The 14,641-nt window shown below is 40.4% G+C and overlaps 1 protein-coding gene across 1 annotated transcript; it reads left to right on the forward strand.

Annotated features, from left to right (window-relative positions):
• Positions 1 to 10,104: 10,104 nt before the first annotated feature.
• vgf (VGF nerve growth factor inducible) lies at positions 10,105 to 12,291 on the forward strand. Its single transcript, XM_046065296.1, has one exon. It carries the CDS (start codon positions 10,105 to 10,107, stop codon positions 12,289 to 12,291), a length of 2,187 nt encoding a protein of 728 aa, XP_045921252.1.
• The last annotated feature ends 2,350 nt before the right edge of the window (positions 12,292 to 14,641 follow it).

A 14,641-nucleotide genomic window follows, 5' to 3' on the forward strand; every position in this document is an offset into this window, starting at 1 on the left:
TGAAACATTGTGTTGCTGATATTTTGTAACTGTCTGTGCTTGTGTATGAGTAAGTGGAATTCCTCTTCCTATTGGTAAACAGAGTATGTGCAAACAGCAGGTATTGCACATAAAAATAGAGAGCTTGGAAAAACATATCATCCAAAGTCATGATGTTCCAATACTGCAGTTCTTTCCAAAGATTTCCCAGTAAATGTTTTCATACTTTCATAAATATATTATTTTATACACATTTATGTTGAGAACATAACCCAAATGTATGAGGCACCATAAGACTGTCCTCCCAAGAAAAATGACTTAAGTGTCTAAAACGGCCTGTATTTATGTTTAAGTAGCATGAATATGTATGAATTATGTCTCATGTCTGTAAAGTACAAAGGAGGACCTGGCATAGCCACAAAAGATTTTTGGGGAGGACATGTTCATGAATGGATGTTCAACAAATAATGTGACTTTAACAAAAGCTGCTTTAAGTTATTTATTTAAAAAAACATGATTTTGTAGCTGTCAGATATGTTTGCAGTTATAGTTGCATTCACTTAACTGAGATGAATGGCACATTCAATACATTACAATTAAAAAGTTTTAGTCTTACCCCTCTCTCTCTGTTGTTTAAATTACTTTTAAACATTAAGCATTAGGGCTACTGTTTTGGCTGAGAGTCTGACCGGAGCAGAGAGTGAGGGAGAGCGCCTCATACCCCACTCACCAGCTCTCCAGAAGCTCTCTGCTTAGTATGGGACAGGTTGGCAGTTCGCTCTCTCAGTTTTAGTTACTTGGCAGAATCAGATTTTTATTTCAAAATATGGTCCAGATGGTTCGCCACATGCTCTCTTCCACTGTTATGCTAAGTTAGTTCACAGAGGAGACCACATGGGCAAAGGGGGAACTGTCTGAACTGTCTCACACTCGATGCTGTCAGGGCTACACGTCAGTGATGCATTGTATTCAGATCACAGAAGAACCAGTGAGGTGATCATCTGAAGATTTGCATCAAACATGTCATAGATTTAGGTAATCTACACATTAATGAGTGTTACAGGGGGAAAAAAAAGTCAAGTCTAAATGGGGGAAAAGTGCCACAGAAGACATCAGTGGCTTCAGAGAGGCTATATACACCCTTTCCAGGTACTATAGGAAAGGAAAGCTTATTCCAGAGCTGTACCACAATTGTGGGCCCTCAGTTCACATTTCAAATTGACTAGCTGAGAGACATAGGCACTAAATGCCACTCCAACGCACTGACGACACTTTAGGATGTCAGGCTATGGCTCCTTAGGAACAAACACAAAAAAAACAACAGGAAGAGAAGAAGAGTGTGACAGTATTGGCATACTAGAAACCAGCTTATGAGCGAGATTTTAAAAAGATCCAGATTGCAGCTGGGTTTGAATCAAGTTGTTTTTGTGCGCGATAAACAAGAATGTAGATTGCTAAGTTTATTAGTTTATAAATTACAATCAACAGTGTTATGCTAATAAGATGCATTCAAAGCCCTGGGGACATGCTTTCTCTATTAGAGGCATTGGACATGTTCATGAGTTGCTTCACTAACCTTACAACTGGGATCAGGATAAGTGGTCACACAAAGCTGGTCCACCAGGGTTTCCAAATCCAGCCATGAGCGTGTTAAGGTATTAGCAGCAGATGACCAATCGCAGACATGAACAAGTCTACTGGCAGCAGAGCATCATATTTTACAAAGGAAGAGCTAACTATAATATGAAAACAAATACGACATAGGGAGACCAGGTATGGTTGTAACACTTTTTGCTTCAGTAACTATAACTGACTGAATTTTTTTGCTAGAGTTCTCAAATTTTTATACAAAGTACCCAGATTTATTCACTACAAATGCACCAATTCAATCCTCTACAAGAATATCACAGACCTCGTGAGTTGATGTCAAATGCAATGTGTTCCCATGCTGGGGTAAGTTGTAACAATCACGCAGAAGAATCAAAAATAGGTGCCACGCTATATGATAAGCTTGCAAAACAGAACAATGTTTCTCTCTTGCTGTAACAGACCTTGTCTGATGACTCACGTGCATGAACAGTATGTGTATGTAAATTTATCTATGGAATAAATAAACTTACTTAAAAGTATACTTAATAAATACTGCTTAAATGTTCCTAATTAAAGAACGTCTCTGTACATCCTTAGGTCTAACTATAAAGGTGTGTGTGTGTGTGTGTGTGTGTGTGTGTGTGTGTGTGTGTGTGTGTGTGTGTATTCTTATTCAGAGTCAAAGTCAGTGCTTGAAGTGGGCCAGTAACCTATTCACTGGTACGTATAACAGCACTTCTATATTTTACTCTTTGGCGTACCGGGACTTTTTCTTGCGCATAGGCACTTGTCACAAGCTGTCTATACGCTTTTCTATACAACTTTCCTCTCCACCGGGGGAGACTGAGTATGGAAAAGGTCGAGTGACGATACATACACCAACATGTGTAGGGGAGAGCAGGGGCGAAAGTACCATTTTTCAGAAAAACCTGATTTTAAAAGATAATGTTTCAGACAGAGATATATTTTTGCTGTGGTCACTAACTCACAGGTGTGCTCTATCAATATCAACGACTTCCGTATAATTTCACTTAAACATAAGTGGCACATTGTTACTTTCGACCCTGTCAGCTGGGACAAAAGGAACACAACAATACAAGCTAGATTTTTTGTGTTACCACCCTTGTATTTAATAAATAAACATGACTGTGACCTTGTTAATGTGTAAGTGCAAACATCTTTTGTCCTTTATCTTAAAAAAAAAATTAAAATACAATATAATGACATTTTTATTTTATTTTAACTATTCAGTTTCAAAAGTATCCTGACAGCCCAAACTCGAATTGTTTAGAATATTTCATATTATATTAAGGAAATATTATAAATATATAATATAAATATGCAAATGTGGACACCTAAAACAGGGGGGAAATGGTAAAATGGACATTGTTTATAACCTGACATATAAACACGATTTATTTTTACACTGAAAAACTCTTGACAGGGCAAACTTCAGGGTGTGTTAAAGCACTAAATAACTTGTAGATTAATCCTTATTGTGGCACATGAAACGAGAGACACAGCTTGTAATTCGATAAACAGTCCTGCTTCAGAAATTGACTTGCCGTGCTCGAAAACAATTTTCCGGAGACGGCCGCAGGAAACGATGACAAAATCATGCGATATTTGGCAGCTCCATCAAGGGTTGCGTGCTGAAGGTGCTGTCACAGCTTGGACTGCAAATGCTGTCAGGGCTCTGAGAAAATCGCCATGTTACTTTCATCCCGTGTTATTTTCGCCCCAGTTTACCCCTACAATATGTGAATGGGACGTACTGGTCACAGTGCTGACAAATGAATGCTGGTAACCCTGGAGTGCTGGTTTGGTGGGCCCAAATCAAGAAAGTACCTATGTATCAAGAATGGCTGTAACACATTTTGAAGAAGTGTTACAACACACCCCATCCCTGTCAGCCAATGTTTAGCTAGCTCTATTACCATAGTGGTTTGAAATTAGAAAGGAAATAATGCATCACATGTTGCCTGAGAAAGTACATTTCAGTCTAATAATTCCATCTGCGATAGTATAGATACTAAACAAAAAATAGTTTTGGTCAAAAAATTTACTTTCTTACTTCAAAATCAGGTTTTTTTTCTATATATTCTGAGTATGCCTGCTTCCAGACTTGATAACCACCATGCCTGAGTGGGGAGGAAGTAGGTAAATTCTGAAATGATCAGCTAACTCCTATGTTATCTCTATTTGGTGGAATTGGTGTTGTTACAACTCTCCCCATGTTACAACCATACCCCGTCTCCCCTTGTCTAAGTAAGACAGCTGCAGTACATGCAGGGAGGGAGACAGAAGTCTATAATAATGCGTTGATTTGATGTGTACTTTTGGCGTGTATGAAAATATTAGCCTTATTCCATCAGCTCGGCTGTGTGTCAGCGTTTCCACATTAAAGACTGAGGCACTGAATAAGTGGCCGGTTTATCTCACTTTTAAGAACTTCTTGTCACTTCAAAAATGAGATCAATTTATTTAACACACTAAAAAGAGTTACAAATATTGTTTTAAATTAACTTCATAAAGTAACGAAGCTCACATCGCGAAAGGTGGGGCGGAACGTGACCAGTCTGTGTAATATAGATAGGCCTAGCTCTGTAGATAGAAGATAGCTACTAACCTAAAATGAATAGCCTACGTTCATATTAAAATTACTTTCAATATCCCTACCAAACTGCTCATAATATTCAGCCTCACATAAGAAAAATGAAACCTATATATTTTAACGGCAGCGACAGGCTGTGTGAAATTAACTGGGCAGCAAATAAAAAATATAAAACACACCACATTTACTAGGGTTTAGGTCAGAGCTGTGAGATTGTTTAGGTGTTTCCCTCTCTTGTTGTTCCTCTCCTCTCATGGAATGTTCATTCAAGGCTGAGAGAGGATCTCTGTTCCCCCCTGTTCTACATAGAAACCTAGACTGTGTAAATGATTATGCATCCCTTTGCTCTGTGTAAGACGCCCAAAGCCGCCCTAGGCAGCCGGTCTCTGGACCAGATATATTTGTTGTAGTACTTCTCTGTTTATTCTCTTTTGTTAAATAAATTCTTCAAAGAAGAAAGTTGTTACTCAATTATTTGCTCAACCCCTCACCAGGAAAATAATTTCCATGACATCCTCCACCTGACACCCTCCTTGTATCATCAGCAATGTTTTTGAAACTAAAGCTACATGTAATGAGTGGGTTAACTCCCAACACTAACACCAGCAGCAGCTTGGGAAATACTGAACTTTCTGGTGCTGCAGCTTCAACTCATTTAACAAATATACACGTCATGGTCTGGATCACAGATAGCTGGCGTCTGTTTCTGGTGTTCATTCAGTCTCTTGTTGTCCACAACTCAAATCAGAATTTAAGGAGAAATGTGTTTTATACCACCTCAAGAAGACTTCCTATCAGGAAGGAAGGTATTTCAATGTACAACTTCAGTACTTCAATCTAAGTACAGTAATTTCCCCGCCATTTTAGTGTTATTTTACTTTTAATAGACACATGTAACAAGTTTTATCCTTCCTGTGAGTATGATCCAATTAATCTTATTTTCATAATGCATATCCGTTGTGTTAACACCTTATTTTGAAAACCGGACATTGTGGCATGTGTATCTTTGTGCTGTCTGATAATTTGATAAATTATGTTGGTGTTATGTTATGTGGTGCTCGCATCGGGTACTACTGAGACTTCATTGCCTCTCTTCAGATAAGACTCTCAGACTGCAGCATGCGTCTTTGTAAAGAGAGAAACGGACATAAAAAGTCTCTAACTCTGCCTGTCAGCTCGCTCTGCTCCGTTAAAACTGAATTTACCATACAGAATTGAATACGAGTGCACTCCAGATTTAGCTGCAGCCAGCTGACCGTGTGCTTCTCCCTATACCGCAGTTCTGTGTCCATGCATGCAGCAAACTGAAAGCACTGTCTGTCGGAGCGTCTACATGAAAAAGAAGGAAGACATGACTGACGGAATTGTCCTCAGATAGAGTTGCTAATCACTTCAGTTCACTAAAGGAAGCCATCTCTTGTGACTCTGTGGGGAGCAAGGCTTGTTGATGTGTGAGTTTAGAGTCCACCTCTGTTGTCTGACTGGTCCACCAATAGGGGAGAAGTTGACCCCTTGAGACACAGCCCCTCCTCATTTGCATAATGAGGCAGAAATGCATAGAGAAATGTAAAAAGGACAGGCAGAAATAAATACCATTGGGGAAATAAATAGTAGAAATGCAAAGGAAGAATAAAACAGACAAAAATATTAAAACACACACACAAGTATATAAATACATTTTAAAAAGTAGTAATTAATAAATAAAGTTGAAGATTATAAGGGACAATTAATAAATAAGGTAATTATTACAACAGTGAATAAATAAAGAAGCTAATTAAAAGAGATATATACATTTATGTCTCCTTGTATAATTTAATTACTACCTACATTTATTTATCTATTTTATATTTTGTGCATTTAATCAGATGCTTTATTTATTGAGCATTTATTTATTTCTGTATTTATTTCTGAATTTGTCAGGATCAGTCCTCCATATACCGGCATCTACACTGCTGGAATTATACAAGCAGAAGAACACCATGGTGACGAAACACGCTTTGTAGAGCTGTTTCTTCGTTTTTGGCTACTGTAGAAACACGACTCCATGGAAGCCCGCGGTTATGTAGATAAAAATGGCCCATTCTAAGGAAATAAAAACACAATTGTTTATTATGTAAGGTCTTTATACACCACTGAAAACATAGTAATAGATCGTATATTGCATTTCTGTCAATAAATCCTCAGAAATATTATACACTGGACCTTCAATAAAGGCAGGGACCAAGCAGGATGAGTAAATATAATGTATTATGTACATACAATAATTGGTGATAAATATGGGTGGGCAGGAGGGTGAGCGTGAGCAAGCATTCTGACAACCATTGCCATTATTTGGTGACAGGTAGGCCTACTCTATATGCCTTTTTGCAAACTTGGTAATGAAGTAATATTTTCCACCTGTTGTCCACCTTTAGATGGCCTGCATTAAAACAACAGGTAAGAGCGCACAGGGCAAAGTGCAAAGATGCGCTTTTTGAACATCGTAGTTTAAACCATGGCAGACCACGTCAGTAACATTAACAACATTGTCTTTTCCTAAGTCCTTATAAATTCTCCTTCACATCTTTCGTTAACCTCATAACCTCAAAAGTTGTAATTGTCATGTTTTTTACTTTTTACAGTTTTTATTTGTGTTTGTTTAAATAGCAGAGGAAAAGGAAGCAAAACAGGGATGCAAGGGAGAAATACTGAAAAAGGCACAATGATAAACAAGGAAGATGAAAAGGATAGATTAGATGGAAAAGAGGAGAATCAAAAGAAGAGGAAAATGTATATATACACATATTGTGATATAAAGTATAGAATAGTTTTATTATAATTTCTATTTTTTTCTCCATGTTCAAAAAAACACACACGTGTTTAGGTCAAATCAGTAAGTGAGAGTTTTTTGTATGTGTGCTTTGTATTACAAAGAAACTGGAGTGCCTATGTTTACTAATCATTTTAGGGCGGGGGTGCAGAAAAATCTTATGAATGAAACTAAGTCTGGTGACGTCAATGGGGACCGCTTGACGCATGAATCACGTGGATCGGGAGAGCGACTATAAGACAGCCGCAGCGCTGTTCTTGGTCCTGAAAACAGACCAGCCAAGCAGTGGAATTCCCGGGAGAGGAGCAGGAAGAGCTGCAACTCAGCAACAAACAACAACAACAACAACAACAACAACAGTGACGACACTTAACATTAGACAACAAGAACAACTGTCACACAGCAGCCGGGCTCTGTGTGTGTCTGCAGGACTCCTGGCAGCTCTGAGTGTGACGTGTCGAGGAGGGGAAGCTGGAGTCCCCCCGCTGCTCCGACAGAACTACAAGTAAGGGTCAACTTAATTGGCATTACTTTACCTTCTCTTGTGAAAAAGGAAATATGTTGTGGCAGGCTGATTATTAACATAGAGAAATTTAAAAATAGAAAATAAAGCGACCATGCTGAAGCCCTGCTCCGTTTTTCACATAAGCAAAAAATATCAACAGTGTAGGCTACTAAAGAGGAGGTGGATTTCTCGTGTTTGTTGGTTAGAGAAGGTTTGATAGTTTAATCAGAAAATATTAATATATTAATATCACTTACCATTGGATATGTGAGCAGTGACACATAATATATTTGAATGATCATATACATTCAATAACATATTGAACGGTGTTATATGAGACTTTGTGTTATAACTGCGGCACATGTGGGAGCTGAATTTTTTTTAGGACTAGCCATTTTTCTTTGTTTATGGTCAACACAGTGGTGACCGTGCTGTCCACCTCCTCCACTTCTTCCTCCTCCCCATCATAATCATCATCATCGTCATCATCACCATGACTGGCTTTGCCAAAAATAAGCAGACTGAAGAATGAAGTTGGAATTAAGCTGCTTCAGCTGTTATCTTTTGCGTGCTTTAAGGCGCGGTGACGTTCAAAGTAAAAAGTACCAGAGAGACAGAGAGAATGACTGTCTTCTGTCGTGTCTAAAATATCTGCATAATACTGACGTCCATGTTTGTGGGGGTTTGGAGGTTTACAGTTAGTGTGTAGGCTGCGGGGAGGTTACTCGTGTTGCCAGAAATCTGGAGGTGGCTTAATGTTCTTGATTCTTGACTCTTAGGAGCTGATTGTCAATCCACTTTGCCTAAACTGTAGTGTCACTTGCTCAGGTCAGTATACTTTTTGCAGGAGAGAATAAGACAGATGCAACGAAGATGATCGGTTTGGTTTATGTATGGTGGGTGAGGTCATGCACATTAGATCCTGTTTATCTCAATCATTCGCTGCGTATTTGCACATCTTGCATCACACATCCCCATGCTATCCAGCCACCCCCACTGCCTTCCCTGCAGAATAGGCTATGTCCGACTCAACTAGGCATTGGTCTGATATTGTGTATTCAAATTTCAACACGTTTCCATTATAAATAAACTTGTTTCAGAGATGTTCTTGAAAAGTATAGGTTACTAAAATATCTCTGCAATATCAGTGTTTTCACTGCTTTAATCAGGCGAACTAATCTCAGATTGTTGTCACTTGTCTTGATAAAGAAGATTTTTATGACGCTGTTGCATTGTTGTAACGTCAGACTGCGTGGCGGTGCCATGCAGCTTGACGGTGGTTCCAAAATAAGAGCGAGTTGTTGTTAAGGTAATGTAAGCGTCCTGGAACCACACAGTGATCTTTTAGACCCAGGTGTGCACTTTCCACACATCACAGACTGGAGATTAGACATAGGCTGTTTATGCGTGTTGCCTGTTGAAAAGAAGGAATGGCCGTGCTGTTATGTTTAGCTGCTGTAATATTTTAGAACAATGCGTCAACGTCACTGCACTTGTTGCGCTTCGGAGCGCTGTGTTGAAGGCTGCAGCACTGGGGACAGCGGCGAGTCCCTCCCCTGCAAAGCAGCACCAAGAGCTGTCCTTTGTGATGAGCTGAAATGAGTAGGGTTACTCTAAAGCAGACTACCATTACAGTTGCAGTAGTGTTCATGCACAATGACACTAATGTTCATTTCTCCTTACTCTGGCACCGGATTAGAGAAAGTAGGGTTTATCAGTCGATCAAAAGATGGTGCTTTCCAGTTCTTCAGAAGCATAATTCGTAACCTCCTTAAATGAAATAAATGAACACATACATAATGATAATAAAGCTCAATTGAAGCCAATAAAATGCCTGGGTTTTGGTACTGATACCAGAACAATCCATTATTTCAATTCCTTGAATATAAATCTGTTTTTGTCCAAAACCCCATTTTTACTGCATAAAATGGGCAAATGTGATTTGAGTAAAAATAAAATATTATAAATCTAACTAAACATTCAATGGCAGCTTTTAAGTTCTTGGTTCTATACAAAAATAATTTAATACCCATCACTAAATTATAATAAAAACTTGTCCTGACTTATTGCTATTCTTACTGTTGCTGAACACAGGTCAGTAAAAGTCAAAATTTAAAGGGATTCATTCAAATCTTTAGCCTGGTACAGTGTGGTACAGTGTGGTACAGTGTGGTACAGTGTGGTACAGGGGTTCAGCTGTTCAGCACTGTCACCTCAGTGAGAAGGTCCTGGTTCCCAGCGTCCAGCTGGCTGGGGATTCTTCATGACCCCGCACAAGATAAGCTTCATTCATCATCCTGACTTCCACACCCTTACTTTCCGCCCTTCTATAGTGTGCCACTTGTGATAAATCTGCACGTCTCCTTGGGACTAGGTGTGACTTCCAGTGTAATATTGTGTAACTATCCCTGTATTATTGTATTAGCATTGAGCAGAAGCATCTTGAGGTGCAGAATCGTCAAGGACAACATTTCTATGATACTATGCTGTGATATCTCCAAGGCAAGAAGTTATTCACTTTTTGAAACTAAAGATGTGCTTTTTCTCTCTCCTCCAGGTATTTTTGACCCCCTTAGCTGCTCACAGCAGGCCTTGTTCTGAGTGGCCATGATTGGGTACCATAATTCCTCAAGTGGCCTTACCCTCCTGGTCCTCCTGACAGGGGCTACCTTCTTCCATCTGTCCACCCCCAACTCAATCAACACCCCTGGAGATGTCAATAACCCACACAGAGATACTCCTCCGGGGCTACTAGAGTCAGGAGACAGGCAAAGAAAGGATGAGGAGAGACAATCAATGCAGAAAGAAGAGGCAGAGGAAGAAGAGGAGCTTTTTAAAGATGTGGATCTCAAAACACTAGCAGCAGTTTTACTGGAGGCACTGAATCGCTCACAAGTAGAGAAGAGGGGGGAGGGAGAGGAGCGGGATGGGAGGCAAGAAGAGCTGAGGCTGAAGGCTGAGAATGGGGAGGTTAAAAAAGAAGAGGCATACAGAGAAGTTAGCACGATGGAGGGAGCAGACCGAGTCAGAGATGGACGGCAGGAGTTAGACCTGCTGATGGCTGCACAAGGGAAGGAGCATGAAAGAGAGGAGGAAGAGGAGAGAAGGATAGCTCAGGAAGAAGAGGAGAAGATGACAGAGATGGTGACCAGTCGTACCACAAGCCAGACAGTCCAGGTCCAAACAGAGCAGCAGCCTGCCAGTCCAGATGGAAAAGGGGTGAACAGGCAGCTCCAGCAGGGACCAAACAGCCCTGAACAAGGCAGCAACGAGGAGGAGGAGGAGCAGCTCAGTCCTGAGGAGCTGAAGAACCTCGAGACCATGATGAAGGAGTTTCCTCGTTTGAACACAGCCATAAAGAAGGAGGGAGATTCAGAGCAAATCCAGAGAGAGAGCAGAGGCTACAGCAGCTACAACGACATCATACCAATCAACAAAGGCAGCGACCTCACCATGTCTAAGAAGAAACTGAAATGGCAAGAGGAGACGCAGAAAGCCTTGACCTTTCCCATATTTAGGGGAGGCAATTTTATGGATGACTTTGAAGACAGTAATTATGCTGGCAGTAATCCAGCCCAGTCCCAGCTTCCCACAGAGCAGGAGGTGATTCATGATAATGAACCAGAGGAGGAGGAGGAAGATGAGGAGGTGTTGAGTCCCGAGGAGGAGGAAGCTCAGGTCAAAGCAGAGCAGGAAGAGATGAGGAGGCAGGCGGCTGAGGCACAGAGAGCCAAGATGGAGGAGGAGAAGTTGGCCGACATCGCCTCGGACATGCTGCTGCGCTACATGGTCAAACAGCATAATGGGCATAAGAAGTACAGCTCATCTTTGTCAAGCACTGCGGAGGACAAGAGGTCTGATGAGGAAGTGACAGAGGAAGACGATATTGATCCCCAGACCATCGACAAGCTGATTGAGATCTCCAGCAAGCTCCATCTTCCTGCTGACGATGTGGTGGATATCATAAGCGATGTGGAGAAGAAGAAGAAGAAAGATGTGCCGCTTGAGAGGCCGTCTCACTGGCAACGACCTCTAACTCCGCTGTCTCCTTCATTCTCATCTGCCAATGGTGTTTCAACATCCCAAATATCAACCATCAAAAGTAGCTCCCCTGTCTCAAAGCAACCCTCTCCAGCTGTCAATCTCCTCAAAACATGGTTTCAGGAGAAATCGCCAACAAAATCACAAGATTTCTGGAGCAAACCTGCAAAGCCTCTGCTAGCCAATCAAAATCTTTGGCCCAAACCTCAGAAGCCTCTGCCAGTCAAACAGGAACTCTGGCTCAAATCACCCAAATATGTTGGGACCAGCTACCCTTTTTACCCCTACAAATACCCATCCCATTACCAGAGGAAGCCCTACCCAGACTACTACCCCATCTATTTTCCTCCTCCCCTCAGACCCAAACAACGTTACTATGTGCCCAAACCCAGTCTCACCCTTAACAACTTTCTGGGAAATTCTGCATTCACTTTCCCTCCCAAACGCCGTTACCACAACTGGGTCCAACCCCAGCTGCGAACCCCGCCTGCAGGTCTCCAGCAGAAGCCTTACTTCACCAGCTACCCCCTCCCACTTTACCCCTGGACATTACCCATCCCCAAACCACGTGCCCCTCCCCGTATGCCTGTGATCCCTCCTCAACAGAAGCAGTTTTATGACTCAGCCCCGGCACCTGCAGTGACGAGAAATAATGATTATTATGTGGCTGGAAAACCACACAGCATCAACCGTGACGATCTGGAGAAATACATACAGCAGATACTAATGAAGAGACCGCAAATGTTGGACTAAAAGGGGAATGAGAGGGGAGTGAGAATAGGGAAAATGGAAAAGAGAGAGATGAGCAGAAAAGAGTGCATTTCTTTATGATTTAGTTTTCACATTATTTTGTTTCATTTTACATATGTAACAATTTTTTTCACCTGTTGTGATTGGCTGTGACTTGGACAAGGACATTATGAAGGACTGTTTTTCCAGTGTTAGTCTTGATAAAATGGAGAATGAAAAGGAAGAAACACATCTACACTCCTCCTCTGTGAAGGAGGGGAAACAGGAGGAATATGGTCTGTTGGAAAGCATGATGCTGCAGAGATTCCTATCATGCTAGAACTTTTCATCCAAACTCCCAGTATGACAACATTCTCCATTTGGACATTTTACAATGCAAACAAAGGAGGACGCTTAAACATGTTGTTACCTGAACCTTTAAAAAATCTGTTTCCGAGTCCGAGAGTGAGAGTGGGAGGAATCGTAGGCTGTGATGGATGGCTGAAAAAAAACATTTGTGTAATTATCTTGGGCAGGGACATTTGAAATTATTTTCATAATCATACTATTTCAGATATGACATACACTCCATGGCCAAAAGTATGCGGACGTCAAACATTCCAGCCATGTGTGATGGTTGAAAATGCAATTGCAAAGTAGGGACATTAATGTGCTTCTAGCCTCCACTCTTCTTCTCCCATTCAGCCACACATTTCTTTACAGAGCTGGCTTTGTGCACAGGGGCATTGTCACGTTTAAAAAGGAAAGGGCCAAACACAAAGTGCTGAGACAAAGTTGGAATCTCACTTTTTTTCCGAAATATTGTATGTTTAAGAGTTCCTTTCATAAAAGGGGCCTAACCTAAACAAAGAAAAATAACTCCAGGCCACAGGGCGTCCAGATAGTTGGCCACATAGTTTAACATCTGAGACACCTATCATCTCTTAGATATAAAATCATGACCATACATAATCAGAAAATGTTCTCATGCTCAAACCACTTGCTATGCTTATCTCATAAAACTGGTACATTTTTATGCAAATGTACCAGTTTTGTGTTATTTTGTATGAAAATGCAGCAAAAGCAAAAACAGCTCAGTTCCATTATGTATACTCAAACACACATACACATGTCTTTGTAATGAAATTGAATGCACCAAAAAGCATATTTCATAAAATGGCTGTGGAAGCCACTGTAATGGCTTGGATGACTCATCCTTTTGCATAACTTCAATTACCTTGTTGCTATGGTGCCAAACCCCTCTATACCTCTATATAGCACCATTTTACATTTGATGCCTTCAGAGGAGGATGCAGTGGTAGAGGCACACTGTTCACTAGTTCACTTCAGCTCAATGAAGACCACTTAGAGTTCTTTTTAGTGTTCAACTTTTGTTTTTCATTTATTTTTATCAACTCACAAGTTTTTGTTGTTATCTAAATGTTGCACAACCATCGGTCACACATGGTATACATTTGTAGGTGGGAAGTTGTTTGCAAACTCTGAGCAGATATCTGCTGCCTTACATGTCACTGTGACACCCCTCCCATTCTGTTTTGTTTTTTCCTCTTGTACCATTTGATATTATGGGTGACATCAAGGCTGTAATCACTAGTGGAATGGAAGCGGATGGGATAATGGAAATGATTCTCTGGGACTGATCCCACTGGAGATAGGAGCATTTTGCTCACATTCAGGTGAATCTGAGTTTAATTCACAATTTTAAAATCATGATGATGGAATATTTGACTGCTTGGATGACAGTGCTATAAAAATTACTATAAAAAGGTTTTTTTATCATGCAAAAAAAAGGACTGTACTGCTGAGATCTCCTTTCTTTTCTAATATAGCTACTGATAATCAGTGACAAATAAACACTTCCCTTTCTCCCTTTTTCAAATATGCCATTGGGAAGCAGAGCAGATGTTGCTCTTTGGTTTGTCTATATTGTTGACATTTGTGTCCGGCTGTTGCTAAAGGATGAGTCTTTGTTTCCAAGCCAAAACTGAATCATAGCATTGACAATCTCATAATAAAATAAACAACATGAGGCCATTAGTCTAAAAAGAGAGTAAACTGAATGGAGGCTTTTTTTAATGTTTACTGATTTGTTGCTTTTGATGAGATTAAGACAGAAGGGGAGGAAAAAAGAGATATGAAGTGACAGACCAGAAGTGAGGGTACAGTGTCTGCACGTTTATGTATACTTGCATCAAAAAATTGACGTACAAGCATCAATCTAAAAAGTATTAAAAAAATTTAAGATGACAGAAACAATGACGTCAGTGTACCTTAAAATCATTGTTTGAGTCATGTATGCAGCGAGTATTGTCCATGATCTTTCTAGATGTACCTTGTTGTAACCATCGCAATA

This window comes from Micropterus dolomieu, linkage group LG12 (genome assembly GCF_021292245.1).
Source record: "Micropterus dolomieu isolate WLL.071019.BEF.003 ecotype Adirondacks linkage group LG12, ASM2129224v1, whole genome shotgun sequence".
In the NCBI taxonomy this organism is placed as follows: Eukaryota; Metazoa; Chordata; class Actinopteri; order Centrarchiformes; family Centrarchidae; genus Micropterus; species Micropterus dolomieu.

Excerpts from the sequence above, each read along its gene's own strand:
- vgf (XM_046065296.1), top strand. The coding sequence starts at position 10,105 with ATGATTGGGTACCATAATTCCTCAAGTGGCCTTACCCTCCTGGTCCTC.